Source organism: Spinacia oleracea, chromosome 3, assembly GCF_020520425.1.
Source record: "Spinacia oleracea cultivar Varoflay chromosome 3, BTI_SOV_V1, whole genome shotgun sequence".
Classification (NCBI taxonomy): domain Eukaryota; kingdom Viridiplantae; phylum Streptophyta; class Magnoliopsida; order Caryophyllales; family Amaranthaceae; genus Spinacia; species Spinacia oleracea.
This window is the reverse complement of record NC_079489.1, coordinates 17281728-17292662: the sequence shown is the minus strand read 5'-3', so window position 1 is coordinate 17292662 and position 10935 is coordinate 17281728. Positions and strand designations below refer to the sequence as shown.

The 10935-nt window shown below is 35.3% G+C and overlaps 1 protein-coding gene and 1 long non-coding RNA gene across 3 annotated transcripts; one reads left to right on the top strand and one right to left on the bottom strand.

The window, feature by feature from the left end:
• The first annotated feature begins 680 nt into the window (after window positions 1-680).
• LOC110802287 (uncharacterized) lies at window positions 681-5217 on the top strand. 2 transcript variants are annotated; one of them, XM_022007738.2, is made up of 11 exons: window positions 681-1045; window positions 1229-1323; window positions 1422-1479; window positions 2324-2515; window positions 3184-3260; window positions 3549-3631; window positions 3719-3770; window positions 4189-4257; window positions 4418-4504; window positions 4665-4729; window positions 4830-5217. In XM_022007738.2, exons 1-11 carry the CDS (start codon window positions 907-909, stop codon window positions 4948-4950), a joined length of 1038 nt encoding a protein of 345 aa, XP_021863430.1. In that variant the 5' UTR covers window positions 681-906; the 3' UTR covers window positions 4951-5217. The 2 variants fall into 2 exon arrangements, with proteins under 2 accessions (XP_021863430.1, XP_021863429.1); XM_022007737.2 differs by having other exon boundaries at window positions 682-1045; window positions 1407-1479.
• Window positions 5218-6970: 1753 nt separating this feature from the next.
• Window positions 6971-10601, bottom strand: LOC110802281 (uncharacterized). Its single transcript, XR_008930077.1, has 3 exons — window positions 7941-10601; window positions 7674-7829; window positions 6971-7589 (listed from the first exon to the last, which is right to left on the bottom strand). It is a non-coding gene; the product is annotated as an uncharacterized lncRNA (long non-coding RNA).
• Window positions 10602-10935: the final 334 nt, after the last annotated feature.

The window sequence follows — 10935 nt, the reverse complement described above, 5'->3', positions numbered from 1 at the left end:
TTGCTAAACTATTGGTTTAAGAAATGTTCAAACTGTTGTTTTGGACCATCGAATCAGCTAATAGAAAATCTCCTTCATTTTAATTTTGTTCTTTGCTGACTTGATGCAGTTGCTGGTATTACTAAGTATTTTGGAAGTACTTAAAAGTGTGGACTTCTGCTGATTTTGTATGTTGCTAGGGAATTACTAATATCGAACATGCTTTAGCTAGTGAGTAATGTAATTAAGAACGTGGCTTGGCTTGCCGTGGTTTATGAAAACTGTATATTCTAAACTAAATCAAGAATGAAATTCAATCTCATCCATATACCTTTGTTGCTTCTGATCATTGCTTTTATTATTCTGAATTTAAATGTTTCGTGTATAAAAACAAGGCAAACTGAAAAAGAATTGTTACAGGAGGAGTACTGTTGGTCTGTTGCTACTTGGAATTTTTTTTTTGCTATGACCCTGGCCCTATTAGCTTTCGGCTATGATCCTGACCCGTACTACCCTTATCCGACCCTATCCCACATGTATTTTTCTATGACCCACAATTGACCCGACCCACTAGTGACCCGCACTGACCCATCCCGATCCGCCCAATAACCAGGCCTACTCGTGAATAGTGCTTCAATGGATAATGGATTTCTTTAAGGAAACGCACTCAAGCAACAACAGGTCAAGTACCTTATGTTTACCAAACACCCCTTAAATCAACCTCTAATAAACAACACGACATCAATATACACCGAGCACCGTATCAAAACGATTATATTTAATCCATGGATCAGACGCTTACACCTAATTTTGTTGCTATTTTAATTAATTACTAGTACTTGTAATAATTGGCAGAAATACTGTCAATTTGTAGCATCTGAACTCCATAACAACAATTTCCATCTTCAGAACAACAACCAACTTAAAATGAAAGGATCTAGTTACTGTAATTGGGTGAAGAAGCATGAATCAGTATGTGGAGTAATCTTCATTCTATTTCTGGGTCAACTTCTCTCCTTTATTATGGCAACTACCAGCTTCGCCGCATCTTATTTAGCGACTCGTGGTAAGTTATTTTCATTTTTTGTTCTAGGGAAAGATTCAGCGTCATTTTTATCAATGTAAATCAAGTTACTTCAAAGTAGAAACTAAATACCTAATCATGTTCTATTAAATCTGGGTTAAATTGGGGTTCTTTTTATTTTATTTATTATTTTACGTTGTTATATTCTCTGTTAATTTTTGGCAGGTGTTGATGCTCCAGTCACACTTTCATTCTTCACTTATTTTGGTTTGACTTTGATTTATGGGAGTATCATGCTCTTTAGGCGTAAGAAATTGGTGGTATGTTTTAGTCTTTGTTCCTCTCTATACACTTGAAACCAAAAAAATTGCAAAGTTAATGGTTATTGACATTATTGTGTTAGAATTTGGACATGCAGGTTCCTTGGTATTATTATGCTCTCTTAGCCTTTGTTGATGTTCAAGGGAATTTCTTTTGTAAGTTGAGTACAATACATAAACTGCTTCAGACTGCTAAACTTAATTATACTTTACTTATCCTATCCTTAATCTTGGGTACATGGGTTATTCACTAGTTTCTTCTTGGTGTGTCAGAATTATACTACTGTCTAGTAGTCACTTTTCGGGTTTCTGCTAAACTTACCACCTTTCTGATCTCTGTATTATACTACTGTCTAGTAATCAGTTTCGGGTTTTGGGTTTTCGGTGTGGCGTGTTCAAGCCGTATACTTGTTTATCAAGGATAAGAGATGCAGTGAAATGGCTAGAATTGTATGCCAAATGCTATTGATTACACATGTACACTCAATTAAGTAGATGAACAATGACATTCTACTTCTTTTTAATATGTGTATGGATATTTCGTGTTGTTGGTTTATCAGCATAGATTTTGATGTGCTGCAAAAGTTGCTACCTTGCTGGTTCAATTTTTCCATACATTTCTATCTCACATTGCCATTTTCAGCAATCTGTTTAGTTTTTGTGGGCATATCAAGGTTAGGGTCATTGAATACCTTGATTTCCTAGATTCATTGTGAAACATTATTTTAAATGTTGAGTGATTCTGAACCGACTATTATCTCATTTTTGTTTCGCGATGTTTTGCACACATATGCATATGATGCTTAGATATACATGTGCTGCGTGTAATGGTTAATTTGTCAACGGTTTATAATGGGTGATTAGATATGAATAATCTTAAATGATATTTTAGCTACCATTTGTTGTTCACTCATTTTGAAAGCGTTAAGCGTGGATGTGTGCTCATGTGATGTTAGTTATGTTGTTGATGATTCTTCTGATTATAAAACCCTCTATGCAGGTAATAAGGCATTCCAGTTTACATCCATCACTAGTGTGACTCTATTTGACTGCTGGACTATAATTTGGGTGATGATTTTGACATGGATATTCATAGGCACAAGATACACTATGTGGCAGTACAGTGGGGCTGCAACATGTGTAGTTGGCCTTGGCTTCGCGCTCCTCTCTGATGCTAGGATTGGTGGTGGAGGTTAGTGTTTCTTTATCTGATGACCTATTTTATCAATCGTCAATATTTCTTGTCAAATGACTTTCATGTTGATTTCAATCCTGATGAGTTCATTGTTGTAGGAAAGATTGCAATATATGAGGTCATTACCTCTCAGTTTCCATGTTAACTCATCCACTCGAATCCAATTGTAAATTGTAATTTGCCAATGCCTGTAATGGACTTGTTATGCATCATTTAGTCCCTTTACTTAGAAAATACATATGTCAAGAACATGCATGCATGTACTTTAACCAGCTATTCGGTTGTATTGCTTATCACAATCTGTACTATAGCTACCTATTTGTGTATCTTAGTTTCTATGAAGCCAAATGAATGGTCTACTTGTAAGTTAGCCACCAGTTTCTAAGCTTGTATGTTGCATGTAATCTTTGATGAACTGTCGAAGGCTAAAATAGTGCACTGTTAAGTCTAAGTTGGTATTGTTCTATGATGAACTGTTGAAGGCACTATAGAGGATGCCCAAGTTGGTGCAGTTTAGAACACGTGATGGATATTTACCCTTTATTGGTTTCAGGTAGTTTAATGGTTTAATCTTTCCTTATGGTGTACTCCTCATCCAAGCTATTAATAATTTGACTGGATAATCACAATTTAGTTTTCAACTGACACAGTGTTATGTTTTTCAGGTGGGTCTAGTCCTCTTCTTGGTGATTTTCTTGTAACTGTTGCTACTCTATTTTATGCATTGAGTAATGTTGGTGAGGTAAGTTGATTATTTTTCTCTTCCGTTGAATATTGCTTCCTTTTGTCCTGCATGCACTCCTGCACTCTCATGCTATTGCATCTGAACTTTTATAAAAGTCCAAAAATAGATATTGCTGACAATACAACATTGAAAATCAATTATTTGAATTATGGACAAACTTTGATTTTCTTGACCAACATCTATTCTGCAACTCCTTGCACAATGTTTACTCATCTTCCTTTTCAGCTCTACCTCTCCGTCCATATTCCTTTTCTGTAACATAGGAGCATCTAAAATTTTATGCAGGAATTCTGTGTCAAACAGAAAGACCTTGTTGAAGTTATATCAATGCTTGGTGTTTTTGGATTGCTGGTGAGCGTGTGTCAGATGTATCCTTTTCTGCTCATTTCAACTCAGCTTCAACTTATACACCAATACCTTAATTGATATTGTTCCAATCCATAACCTTCTATCAGCACACTGATGGAGAGACGCAATTTGGAGGCAATTGAGTGGTCTACAGATATTGTGAGTATACTTATCACACCATTTCAATAGTGCTAATTGTTTCAATTTGCATGTGCTGATCACAGACTGATAGTAATGCAGCTTGATTTAGTTCATTGTAGGACCTTTCTAACTTTTAAATGGGATGGTTGATCAAGAAAATACAACAAAATTGATGTTAGTTTCTGTGAAGATAGTTGGCTAGTAGAGCAGTTAATAGTAGCCTAAGATATCTGGTTAGTTCTGCATGTTGTTAAAACTTTGCTTACTTTTGAATCTTGAAAAAGGGTGATCATGTGATATCATATCAACATAGTAGCATACTTAGTCTGAAATGGTAGATTTACTTGTTTTTTTCCTATGATTGTTCTACTCTCAGCATTGGAATTGGCTCCTCTGAAATGGTAGATTTACTTGGTTTTTTTTTTATTTCTTTCAGATACTAGTATTTGCTGCATATACGGTGGGATCTTGTTTATTCTACAGCCTTGTTCCTTTACTTTTTAAGGTAGGGGATTTAACTCTCTGATTATTATATGGTTGTACAACTATGATTGCTTCTATGGACCAAGTAAATTGCTGGTGTTTAGGATACCACTCCGGGGAGTAATTAAATTGGTGTTTATGAATTGTGTTTTTTAGTTCTGATGCATACCTTTTCTGTGTAGTTAAGTGGAGCAACATTGTTCAATCTATCTGTTCTCACATCTGATATGTGGGCTGTTGTCATCCGCATACTATTTTATCATGAGGAGGTACTGTTGTAAACGTTATTTATCCTCTGTACAAGGTTATACACAATTGATTCTTTGTCGAATAGTTTCTTAACCTCGCTACTTTTTTATGGACAAGACCTGTTGTTTTTGCATTATTGTACTGCTGGATCTGATAATTAAGAGTATTTCTTATGGACAGGTTGATTGGCTATACTACGTTTCTTTCGCAATTGTGGTTGTGGGACTTGTCATCTATTGCAAAAAGTATAACCTGATCTCTTTCTTGCTTCATAAGTTTAACATTCTTCCCTTGAACTATTGTTGTAATGCTGATACGATGTTAACTTTTTGCTGTTTCTCATAGTGACACAAACACTGCACCAGCAGCAATAGATGTGGACGAGCATTCAAGTGTAGAATACCAAATTCTTGGTGAAGTGAGCTCGAAATCAAGAGACAGTGAGGTGGGGAATGAAGTTCTTTAAGGATTCTTAACCATTTCGTAGTAAACCCAACTTAAAACTGGATGTAGCCAGTGGGGAAACTGTACATAACTTAGTGTTTATGGTTGTCCAACATATGTTGTGCGGAATTGCTGATTATCAAGTGTATCTTTAATTGTTTCAAATTGTAAGATGCAACCTTCAACCTCACAAGTCACAACTACAAGTACCGTAGAGTGTTCCACGAAGAGCCGTTCGAAAGTTGGCACTCTAACAAAATAAATTCAAGAAACTGTCCACTTACACAAACATCTTTCCTTCTTTTCTTTTTTCCAAGTATTATCTGATTTACACTACAAGAAAATTTACATATAGACGCAACACCTTGAGGGCTTGAGGCAACTAATTATTGATGTCCTCTAAAAGTGCTTTTTAGCATTAGTTCATTATGGTAGCCTATGAAAATTACTTTTAGCGTCAGAGAAATTTAGGCTGCCCCTAAAAGTACTTTTTAGCATTAGTAAAATAATGGTTGCCTCTAAAACGTTTCTTTAGCATCAACAAAATTTATGTTGTCCCTAAAAAGTACCTTTTAGCATTAGTGAACTAATGGTTGCCTCTAAAACTTTCTTTTTAGCGTCAATGAAATTTACGTTGCATCTAAATTGTACTTTTCATCATCAATGAATAATGGTAGTGTCAAAAACCTTTTTTAGCATCAGCGAATTATGTTGCCCTTAGAAGTATTTTTTTTAGCATTAATGAAATAATGGTTGACTCTAAAACCTTTTTTTCAGCATCAGTTAAATTTTAGTTGCCCCAAAAAGGTACTTTTTAGCTTTAATGAAATAATGGTTGCCTCAAAAACCTTTTTTTTTTAGCATCAATGAAATTTGAGTTGCCCCTAAATGTTGCCTGAAATTTAAATTGGTCCTAAATGTTCTTTTTCCCATTAGTGAAGCTTAGGCCCTATTTGGTTCATTATTAGTAAAGAAAAGGAAGAGAAAAGAAAGGAAGGGAAAAGAAAGGAAAAGAACGGAAGAGAAAGACATTTTATTTTCCTGTTTTTGGTTTAAAGGAAAGAAAGGAAGGGAAGAGAAAGGAAATATAAATTACAGCTTTTAATTTTCTCTTTCCTTCTAAATTCCTCCAATTTTGGGAGGAAAGGAAAGGGAAAATTTTATAAAGAAGTTTTCCTTCCAATTCCCTTCATTTCCTTTCACTTCCCAAATAATTATTTGTACCAAATACAGAAAACCGTATTTTACCTTTCCTTTCTTTTCTTTTCTTTTCCTTCCAATTCCTCCCAACCAAATAAAGCCTTAGGGAACCTCTAAAAGCCTTTTTAATCATTAGTGAAATTTAAATTACCCCAAAAGTTATTTTAGCAATTGTAAAAGAATTTAGATCTTGTGAGAATCTATTCCTATAATGAGAACTGAAAACTCATCTAGATTGTTGATCTCGGTCAAATCGAACGGATATCAACTTACACGCTTCAGTAAGGGTATTCTTGTAATTTCACTTTGAATGTCTTCCTCATTTCATTTTCTCTCTCTTCCTACCCTTTCTCTCTTCTATTGTGATTTCTCACACCTCAATTTCGAGTCTTCACACCTTTTCGCTTCGCATCTTAGACTTCTCGTTCTCGCAAATTTCTGCCAAGTTATTTTGTTTTCGTTTATTGTTGTGGTTTTGTCTCGATCAATTCGATTTTGAATTAAAAAATTTATCAAAGTTTTTTGTTGAAATTCACAAACTTTGTTGTTGTTCTTCGAATTTATTGATCAGGTCTTTGATTTTTATTGTTCTTTTATTTATATCCATATTTTGTTCTCATAACTGTGTTTTTTATTTTCTTCTGTTCATTTTTCCGACTTATTTGACATGAATTATGTTTCTGATATTTTTTTTCTTGGATTATGAGGTTTATTCTTATATCATAAAATAAAGTAAACCAATAGGAGAATAATATCATAAACTAATAGTAGCCTATGTAGGATTCGAACCTACATCATTGTGCAATTGCAAAAAGCTCTACCAATTGAGCTAATAGGCTCTTTTTATTAGAAAAGGGTAATGGTACTTTTAAGAGGATTTAGAGAGGTTGGGTGAAACAAATTCAATGAAAATTACAAAATACCGTGGCTGGCGATAAAATGGCCGATTGAATTTTGGCGTTGGTGTAGTGAATTTCACATTGGCGTTGGTGGATCCAGTTGATTAACACCATTGACTTGCCTTGAAGATTTTTTTACAAAAAAAACAAACAAACATCAGATTCGCAAAGCTAGTGTCAAACTGTCAGCCTGCACAGGTCGACATAAGTAAACTTAGACCTGCAAACTGTAACAAGCAGAAACCAGCAACAAAATACAACAACAGAAAAGTCAACTATTGTCAAAAACTCAGTTGCCAATAGTCAACATCTATTAAAACTAATATTGCAGAAACAGTTCCTATCTTTAGTGTCCATTTCTCATTCTGCATGCCTTGAATTCTCCAACATACCTTGGAGATCCGGATGTAGGACAGCCTGATTCCAGGAGATATTATTCCGAGCTTCCCATGTATGGTAAGCACATATGATATTATTCACAAGAACAAGATACAATTTATTTATTTTTTCGCTGTGGGAAACTTCTATTAAGCTTTATCCTTCGGTTATTACTCAAAAAGCTCTGCAAAAATCGAGGGAATAGGATTATCAGCTCTCTATGCATTCTTAAGGTTGTGAACTCACATGATAAGTTGCTGTCTTTCACCTTATGCCTCTCTTGCATTTCATTTAGTTCTATTTCCATGGAATTGGTTTGTTCCTTTAACAAAATCATCTCTTTGAACAAAACATCAACCTTCTGCGGTCTCTAGAATGAATGACAAATGATTTTTGTTGGCTATCAGATTCTATTTGACTGTTACTGACAGATCGTTCATTATCGTTACCCCAGATAATGGTAAAACACATCAGTTTGTTTCAATTTTTTACAAAAGTAAAAAACAGATACAGAAAACATCAATGATTAAACTACCTGCTTAGCACCAAATTGTTGGAAGTTTCATTTGTGACGCTTGCTTCTCCAAACATATTTCCTATAGTGTGTTCTTTTGAATGACAGACTACTTCAGTCCCAATGGAAACCCTTTCCTGATTCATAAAACAAACAAACGTTAGAACTTAGAAGTCACGTCAAAGTTGAGACCATATAGAAAGATGCAATTCAAAAACAAAGAGAAAGCAACCCGATTACTGATGTTCAAGTTCGTTTTTTCAAGGTAATTTACATCCAAGCATATGGTTGACTAATAGCAGAAGCAACAACTTAATTCTTCCCTGAAATGAGGAATTCTGCACTAACTCGAGATCAACATCTGAGGAAGGAAGTAATTTAATTCTTCATACCCAACCAGTTCTCTGGATACAAAAACTCACCTACCAGGTGTTTATGAGTTTCATAATGAAGCCCACAAATCAAAAACAATTGATTGTCAGCAACTTCAGTGCAATAAACTAAAAGAAAGATTAAGTGAGAATTATAAGTACCATAAGAGGTAAAAGTTCATACTAATACTATCAGCTGCAACTTAAATGCAATAAACTAAAAGAATGATCAAGTGAGAGAAAAAGAAGCACAGGACAACTAAAGTCGAACTTTTCTGTTTGATTTCTCCTGATCTTATTTTTTTTCCCAATTTGGTTAATATTTGTCCTGCATAGACCACATCTATGATACTGAAATCATGACCGGAATTTGGATGAAACATTCTTCAATTCTGAAATTAATTTGGGGAAAAAACACAACCAAGAGTAGCACTTATCCCCCCACCTCCTTCAATTTCTTATTCATCTCACCAAACTAAAAGAAAAGATGACAAATTTGATAAACAAATTTGACAAATTAAGAGGGAAAGATATGACTTAATGAGCAAATACATGATAAAAATTAGATGGCAAATCATCAAAAGATGATGCAGAAGTTGGTGGGATCAGTGGCCTTGAACATTAAACAAGCTGCTGGAAGGACCAAAGAAAACATCAAGCTATGAGAAGAATGAGTAACAAAGATACCATCGAGTTCTACCTTTAGATTCTTAATTGCCTGGGATCTATTGATTACACAAAATTAGATGAAGAGGCAAACATGAAAGACTAAGATAGATCATACCAAGTACAAAGGACCAATCAATAAGCCCATAATGAAATGACACTCTTTCACCTTAATGAGCAAACAAACAATAAAAAGAACAAGGCACAAACACAGCAAGTCAACTCTAGTATTGTTGACCAGGATTAACAGCAAGAAAAGGCAGGCAGGCACTCAACTTCAAGCCGTTGCAACAACAGCTTCCCATCTGACTGAACATCTAACAACTCTTCAAACTGGAACCCTGCATCTGTCACTCAACAACAGCAACAAGCTAACTGCGAGCAGAACAGAAGTAAAACCCCTGTCACTTCATGACAACTAGGCCTTTTCTCTAGGATGTTGCCATAGTGAAAAATTCACCTACAACACCGTGTTCTTCAGCCCAGCATTCAGGAGCTAAATAAGTGAGTGTTCGGTTTTAGATCGGAATCGATTAGGACAAATTTATGTAGTCCAGAATTCCTAATTCATAGTGGCATAAGGTATATCTAAGAAACGATTAATCTGCTTGCAGAATACAAGCAGGCAAGCAGTTAAACGGTTGCAAGAAGCATTATATATAACAACCCCACTCAATTAATTGTAAAACAAATCTTAGAAACTCACAGCATGAAAGGACAATCTATAAAGAAAGACAAACAGTAGAAAACGGGTTGTAAATTTTGCAATGACAGATTGACATGGTGTAAATATATTTTGCAACGAAACTATAAAGAAGATATACTTGAGCAAGAAATCAGAATACTTGTTTGCATTAATAATTATTAAAACCATTACTTAGTTGAGAGAATATCAACACAGCAATGGAATATATTTCTTTGCTACCACGACAATGGAATTACAATGATGATGGAGAGAGACACATATATAGGTGGATATAATTCCAAGATGCTCACTTAAACACAGACGAGGTAGCAGGGGAACCAATCTTCAATCACTGACATTTAACGCATAGTTCAACATCTCTAGCAGGTATTAGTTTCTTCCATTTAATTACCAGAACAAATGCAACGCCGAAAAGCTAGAAATTTAAGCATAATCTGCTTCAAAAGGATTCTGAAGTAAGTAACTATTATCATAAATTGCTTAATTTCAGGATTAAGCAATTTGAACATGTCAACTTTCACTCCCTTTTCTTAAGTTGGTATAACCCTAAAGTTAAAATTGCAAAATCAACCACAATTTCCAATCAATTTCCAGAATTCCCATTCAATTTCCAATATTTCCAATCAATTGAACCAAAATCAATCTCAGGGCAGACCAGGCGAGAGATAGGATCGTTGGTGATAGAAGATCAATTAATCATAACAGATTTCAAGTAAAGTTTCCATAAAAATAGAATCATATGCTCTCTAACTGGCTCTTGGCATGCCAATGTTTAGGGTTTCAGCAGCAAAATCAACAAAAACAACAAAATAAATATAAAAAATTAAAGAGGAGTTACCGTCCTTCAGTAGGATGAGACTCGAGCAAAAAAGGGCGGCCATGACCGTCGACGGCGATTCAATCAAGGCTCTTCAATTCTCACCTCTAACGATGACATCGGCGGTGGTCTTCGACTTTCACGACCGCTTTGGGTGTCACGACTATACCTGTTCAACGGGCCGGGTTAGGGCCGGGTTGGTCCAAAAGTAAACGGGTCGGGCCATGCTCAACACAATTTTTTACAGGCTGGGCTGGGCTGGACTTTAACCGGCAATATCGGGCTGGGATTTGTTTGGGCCTGTATGAACTTCCAATTAATTTATCTAAGAACGGGTCGGGCTGGGCCTGACCATACCATACAAAGTATGAAAGTAACCACCATATATAATCCCAGAAAACAAAAAAATAAAGCAGTAAAGGAACCGTGAAAAAAAATACTGAGGGTAACTGGGAC

Coding starts and splice junctions, on each gene's coding strand:
- LOC110802287 (XM_022007737.2), top strand. CDS start 907: ATGAAAGGATCTAGTTACTGTAATTGGGTGAAGAAGCATGAATCAGTA. Junction 1,324..1,406: donor TTAGGCGTAAGAAATTGGTG/GTATGTTTTAGT, acceptor TTATTGTGTTAG/AATTTGGACATGCAGGTTCC. Junction 1,480..2,323: donor TGTTCAAGGGAATTTCTTTT/GTAAGTTGAGTA, acceptor CCCTCTATGCAG/GTAATAAGGCATTCCAGTTT.